We start from the raw sequence: 6,522 nt of genomic DNA on the forward strand, positions 1-6,522 counted from the left end.
CAGGGGAGGGTTGGACTTGTGGCCATTTGGGGCTGTTGTGGTGCAGAGGTGGGTTGGGGGGCTAGATGTGGGTCTGTGGGGCTTGTGGCTGGCTGTGGGGCAGGGAGGGGTTATGGGTCTGGGGCCATTTTGGAGCAGGGGCGGCTAGACCCCAGGTTACTGTGTGGTAGGGAAGGGCTAGGGCAGTGGGACTGGGACTGCGGTGGGGCAGGGGAGGGTGAGGGTGGTGGGGCTGGCTCTGTTATGGGGCAGGTTTGGGAGAACCTCCTAGGCGCCCAGCCCCGGGCAAGAGCTCAGTGGCCTCCCCTCGGTAGGGCCGAGTTCAGGGCTGAGGTGCTGCAGAAGAAGCGGGAAGTGCTGCTGTCCCAGGAAGACTCAGCGGAGCTGACAGAGGAGCACCAGCGCCTGATGGCCTGGAACGAGGCAGAGAATGCCCGGCAGCGGGCACGCAGGTCAGCCTGGCCCCACACAAAGTCGGGAGGGGGCTGCTTCCCTTCGTGGCTTTGACTTTTACTTGCGCAGAACTACATTCAACACCCGGGTCGGTTAGAGTCAGGCTTAATTTTTACAGAGACACTTGACCTAAATTTTGACCTTTTTAAAATAAATCTGCATGCCCAGAGGTCATGTTTCCAGCCCCTCCCGCTGCTGAGGTGTAAGTCACCGAGCTCTGGAACTCTGGATGACTTCCCGCTAAGTTTCTCCACGTTCCCTCCTCGCCGCTCCCAGGGAGCCATCCTCTGGTCAGACATGGGAAGCGTGTCAGTGGTTCCAAGAAAATCAGCATCTGCTGAATCTCAAAAGTGGGAGAAGGTTAAAAGGAAAAGCCCGGCTGTCCCGTCCCCACCAGCTGTCCCTTGGCCCATCACAAAGCACTCGAGCTTCCACATCCAGGTCCTGCTGGAAGAATCGCGTGCTCCGACTTGGAGCTCCTAAACCCTGCTAGGTCTCAGGTCCACAGCACGCCTGTCAGTGCCGGTCTGTTTGAAAGCTTTTGTGTTAATTTTTCTCTCCCAGGAGGGGAATTCTTTTCGTCCCCACACTGGGGACAGCAGGGGCTCTCTTCCCCGGTGCCACCGCTCTGCTCCTTCCCGTTTGTTCTGTCTGTGCTCAAACTTGCAAACTTGGTGGCTTTGCATCCCAAGGGATTAGTGTGTCTCACCAAAGTGCCACCCGGCAGAGTGTGAGCATTCACCAAAGCCTTGTTGTTTTGTTTTTCTTTCCGTATGGCAGAGAGGAACGAATTAGGAAAGAAGAGGAAGAACGGAAGAGGCGGAAGTTACAGGCTGCTGAGAACAAGGCCAGGCTAGTGGAGGCTTTCCTGAAAGAGAAGGAGAAGGAAGTTCTCCAGCTGCAGGTAAGAGCCGCTGGTGCCTCCTGGGAGGAACGCTGCCAGCAGGGATTTGATGGCAGCCTGTGGGAGCAATGTGGAAGCCGTAGGCTTATTTTCCTGAGATTTTTTTTGTGTTGGTAGCTGGGAACACAAGTGTTAGCACCTTCCAGGAGTGTTGACAGCATGTGGATGGGATAGAGGTTGAGTGAGAGCTCTGAAAACAGGGTGGAATAATCCTGAGTGAGAGAATAAAGGTTTCCTCATTCTGGACTTGGCTTCTGCTGAGATCCTGGCGATGCTGGTGCCATCTCAGGGTCTCTTGGAGATCCATGAGCTCTGTGGGCACCAGCAGCTCCTGCGTTGCCCATAGTGACTCGTTCGCTAACGTGCATTAAGAGCCAGTACTTCTTCGTTCAGGAGGAAGCCAAAACGTTCATCACTCCAGAGAACCTGGACGCGCGGATCGAGGAGTGCCTGGACAACCCTCGCAACTACAACTTCGCCATCGACAAGGAGGGGCGGATTGTCAAACGGACGGTGTTGTCTTAGCGGTGCTGGCCTGGTTTCTGCCCAGAGGCTCTGCTTACGAACTGGTTTCTTTCTTTTAATGTATAAATGGCCCACAGAATTGTTGGAGAAAGCCTGCACGTCTGGCTGTGGTTCTTCTGAAGGGTTAGTGCTTGCGGGAAGGAGGGTGAGGGAGAAACTTGGGCTTGCCACAAGCAGCAGAGGCAGCAGCAGAGGCACCAGCAGTCTGTCTCAGCCCTGCGAGGCGGCGGCGAAGCTGCTGGTGTTCCTGTGCCTCTTGCTCTGACTCTCTGCGATTCCACCTCCCACGTGTTTGGATCCCTCCTGCTTTCACACAAAGCATGTAGTGGGGGGAAAGCAGGAATGGTCCCAGGCAGATGCTGGCTCTGAGCTCCCCGTTGTAGCCCTGGCCCTGTTTGCATGTCGACCCCTCTAGATGCTTTTGAAAGAAAACGAGGTCTGAATGGCTTTGTAGGAAATGCTGACCCTCCGCTTTTTGTTGTTGGGGGAAAGAATTTGTTGTTCCTCTGGTTTCTGCCGTGGTGGAGGGACCCATCTTTCCTGTTCACACTTTAAACCCTCCTTTGCACATCTGTTGGTGTGGCTAAATGAGCAAATGTGCAGAGGATGCCTAAATGATAGTGGCTTTATGTGTCTCCTTTTCTATTCCCCCCTTCAGCCTTATTTTACTCATCCCCTGGGGCTTAAGTTGTAGATAATTCTGTAGTTACTCTGGGTCCTCTTTGGTGCTTCTGGCTTACTGTGGTCTTGCAGACCAAGCTGCTCTCTCAGCTTTGCCCCAAACCCGCTGGTTTGGGGCTGCCCAACACCAGCCTGGAGTTTGCTGTGGTTCAGCAGAACCCAGGCGGACTGACCACAGGTCCCTCTGCCCTCCCTCACTCGGATAAGACACCAGCTGCAGGAATTAACCTTAAATCCTTATTTTTTATTTATGCTTTCCTAAAAATAGCTTTTTTCTCTCCAGCCAGCCCTCCTGAGACTGCACCTAAAGCAGGCAAGCGCACAAAAAACTCAAGACTTTTTTTTTTCTGTACAAGCTTTATTTCTAATTAAGATCATCACTTAAATCTGAGTCACAGAGCTTGACTTGTCTGTTCTTGGCCTGATGTGAGGCTGGTACAGCTCGATAGATAAGGGATCCTGCAGGTTCTTCTCTCCCGGGTGGTCTACGCAAACAGCATTTCTTGGTCGCAGGATGAGTCAACCACACAGCCCTCTGTGTGGGGAGAGAAAGGGGAAAGCACCGCGTGAAATAAGATGGCACAAACCAGCCCTCGGAGAACCCCCCCCTGCTGTTTTTTAATCACATCGAGCGAGATCGTGTTCACTTGGTGCCCTGTAGCTCCCCAGCATTTGTAGCAGGATCTCTGGTAGCGTCTAACTTAGGGAGGAGGCTGGGATTTTTGGAAAACCATCGTGAAAGCAGGAGGGGGCATGGGCTGCTGTGCGCCGCAGGAATCCTACCGCTTGCTCAGTCCCCTCAATTTGGTTGCTCTCTGCTTTCTCCCTTTCCTTGAAACCTCACGGTCTGTTAGCGTCTTCCCTGGGGTCAGGATCAAGTCTACCCTGAGTGTGCTGGCCCTGGCTGTTGGGGAGATGGACGGACAGATGGATGGGACAAAGAAAGTCCCTTGGTGAACGTCCCTTCTCCCACTTCTATACCATAACTCTGAATTCCCCCTCATGTGTGTGAGGACCCCCGTGATAAGGGTCCCAAAAGAGACGCGGACCCGGCGCTGCCCTCACCACTGCTGCAGCAGATGCCGGGGGCCGCACAGCTCCCTCCGCTGCCTCCACAGGGTTTGTGTCCCGACTCGCAGGGTGTCGGCAAGAAGTTTTCTTCCTGGCACCGCAGGGTTTCGGAGGTGCCGATGTAACAGCCCAGCTCTTCTCCGCAGCAGATGTTGGGACCGAAGCAGTGGCCCTTGTTCCTGGGACCGCAGGGCATGCACTGCTCAGGGAAGAAAGGTGTGGGGAGAGTTAGTAGAGAAAACATCTGGGGTCAGGTTGAACCTTTCCCATGGTCCTTTCCTCCCTCCTGCCAGCATCTTCCCTGCGGAAGCCCCAGGAAGGCTGGGAGAAGGGAAGGAGGGGGTTAGGAGGTCTCCCGGCCCGCAGGGACGTACCTTCCTGATGTCCATGTCCAGGACGGCGCGTTTGCCCCCGATGGGGCAGTTCTGGATGTAGCAAGCGGAGGAGAGAGCCAGGAGCCCCAGGAGGCAGACGGCGAGCGCTTTGCAGGGCATGGCTGTGGGGTCCGGAGATTTTTCGGCTTCTCATCCCGGCGAGCGGTCGTGTATATATAGTGCTGGCTCCTGCTTATGCATGCCAGCACCGGCGTCACCCATTTCCCTTAAAAACCATAAGGCATTGCTTTCCACACCGAAGGGCTCTGCTAATAGCCAGAGGTCGAGGACGTGAGGTCAAGGCCAAGGTGTTGGTTTTCTCCTTGGTGATGACTCCGATGGCGGGAAAGAGGAAACGTGTGGAGGCTGCGGATGCTGTTTGGGGCTGGGGTCCCTTCTCTGCCAACCCCTTAGGGCTGCCGAGCTGTGGCTTGTCCCACCTCACCGACGTGGGTTGGGTAGGGATGAAGGCAGGCATCTCTGTGGCCAGGTGGGACGTGTCCTCCCGGGAGTGAGGTGAGCAGGGGCTTTGTGTGTCCCTTGGCTTCAAATCCCATCTGGTGGGGGGGGGAAACCAAACCAGTATTGTCCTCCAGGAGCACCTGGGGTGGGAAACGCCACGTTGCTCCTTTCCACGCATCTCTGCCTGGCCTTTGGGGGATGCTCAGTGCTGGGCTTGTCCTGCTCTGGGATGCTGGTGACACAGAGCCCATCCTCGCCTGCTTTTGTCTAACAGCACCGAGGCGTCCTGAAAACACCAAACCTCATCGGCAAAGGCCTGAAAACCCAAATTTCCCCATTGCTTTTGCCCTGGAGCTGCACATGGGGGCTTGAATGTGATGCCGTGGACCATGTATGTCATCAGCAGGTGAAGGACCCCCCCAGAGAAATGGCACAGAGGATGGGGCCGAAGGCTGATGCAATCATGCAGAGTCCTGCTCACCCTGACCCCTTGCCTTCGTTACCGCAATTAAGAGCTTCCTGCCTTGAATAAATTCCTCTGCTGCGGACAAATCTTACGTCTATCGAGACCATTACCTCGGTCCCTCCCTGCGCCTACTTAATTGGGAATTAGGCAGCCCAGGGCCCGAAAGACGTGACCTCTTCTTGTCCCCTCTGCCTTGCTTCGAAATCTGCCACTTAGCGTGGCCGGCAGGGAGGGCAGCCGGGTCCGTGTCACCCACCTGGGGTTGGGCAGCCTGTGAGTCCTGGTCCCTGGTGGGGACAAGCCAAGTGCTGGGGTCTGTGTTACTGGGTGGGAAACGGGGCTCAGCATCTGCTGTGTGACATCCCAGCTGCTCAACCCCGGCTGCCGTCCCGCTGCGGTGTGGGGTGGAGGGGAAAATCGCCATCCCAGAGCCCCTACAGCTGGTCTGGGGGTGCCCGGACCCCCACAGGCAGGGTTGGGATGCGTCTTGGGGAGATAAGTGTGGATAAAAAAACCCCCAGTTATCAGCTCCTGGTGCTTTTTAGGACCTCGATGCCCAGATGCGGAGGCTCCTGTCAGCCTGGAGCATCATCCCAGCTCAGCCTCGTGTCCTCATTGCTGCAGGAGATGTTGGGGGTCACATCCTGCATCCTGGGACGGGCTGGGCTTAACACCCCAGTTTCTCCATCCCATGCATGTCCAGCTTAAAGTCAGTCACGCATCTGTGCTGGCGTTGCCCCTTTCCCAATTATTTTGGGGTGATCTTGGGTCGCCCACCTCCCCAGGGCTGGGATAAGATGCTCATCGCGGGGACCAGGCGCTGGGTTAATCCTGCACCCCCTTTCGAGGTGCGGGGAGCTGACACGGGCAGGATGGGTCCTGCTGGCGTGGAGGAGCTCCACCTCCTCGGAGGTGCCACCTCCCTCGGGGACATTATAAAGGACGAGCTGTCCCCCACTCCGTGGTCAGATCCCAGCCCGGAGAGAGCCCAGAGCAGGGACCCCACCAGGGTAAGAGATCCATTGAGGGGGTAGGGAAGGGGATTGGGGTAATGGTACCCCAAATTTGGGGGATGATGGTGGAATAACCAGGGGACTGATCCTGCCCATCGGTGTCTGGAGGGGACCAGTTTGGTAAGCGATGGTGGGGAAAGGTGAGACCAGCCCTGGGGGGTTGTATAAAGCTGGGAACCCAAATCTTTCTTGCTCTTGGGATTTTTTGGGGTGGTTTTCCTTACTCTTTATCATTTTTAGTAGATGCTGCCTGTCGTGCCACTTCCTGAAGGCAACGGGGACCCAAATCTGCCCCAAAGAGGGGTCTTGGCCAAGAGGTAACACCATGGTGGCACCCCCAGCCGTCCCCAGTCTCCCGTGGCTGAGGGTGCTGGGAGGCTCAGCACCCATGGGTGCCGCTGGCGCTCCTGGGGTGGGACCCAGTGGCCACATCCCAAAGGCCAGCTCTGCCTGGGCTTCTTTCCCTTCGTGCTGCAAGGACAGGGCCAAGTCCTGCACCCAGCCCAGCAAAACCGCTGCGGATGGGAGCCAAACCGCATGGGCCTAGATGGGGATTTGGGGCAGCGGGGGGGG

General features: G+C 56.4%; 2 protein-coding genes across 2 annotated transcripts; one reads left to right on the forward strand and one right to left on the reverse strand.

Annotated features, from left to right (window-relative positions):
* The first annotated feature begins 243 nt into the window (after positions 1-243).
* On the forward strand, positions 244-2,880 carry MRPS26 (mitochondrial ribosomal protein S26). Its single transcript, XM_010580823.1, has 3 exons — positions 244-452; positions 1,234-1,357; positions 1,751-2,880. The coding sequence occupies exons 1-3, from the start codon at positions 244-246 to the stop codon at positions 1,880-1,882; spliced, it is 465 nt and encodes a 154-aa protein (XP_010579125.1). The 3' UTR covers positions 1,883-2,880.
* A 168-nt stretch (positions 2,881-3,048) lies between these two features.
* On the reverse strand, positions 3,049-4,128 carry LOC104840076 (neurophysin 1). Its single transcript, XM_010580765.1, has 3 exons — positions 4,009-4,128; positions 3,629-3,833; positions 3,049-3,098 (listed from the first exon to the last, which is right to left on the reverse strand). Exons 1-3 carry the CDS (start codon positions 4,126-4,128, stop codon positions 3,049-3,051), a joined length of 375 nt encoding a protein of 124 aa, XP_010579067.1.
* Positions 4,129-6,522: the final 2,394 nt, after the last annotated feature.

This window comes from Haliaeetus leucocephalus, unplaced genomic scaffold (assembly GCF_000737465.1).
Source record: "Haliaeetus leucocephalus isolate CR32 unplaced genomic scaffold, Haliaeetus_leucocephalus-4.0 Scaffold741, whole genome shotgun sequence".
In the NCBI taxonomy this organism is placed as follows: domain Eukaryota; kingdom Metazoa; phylum Chordata; class Aves; order Accipitriformes; family Accipitridae; genus Haliaeetus; species Haliaeetus leucocephalus.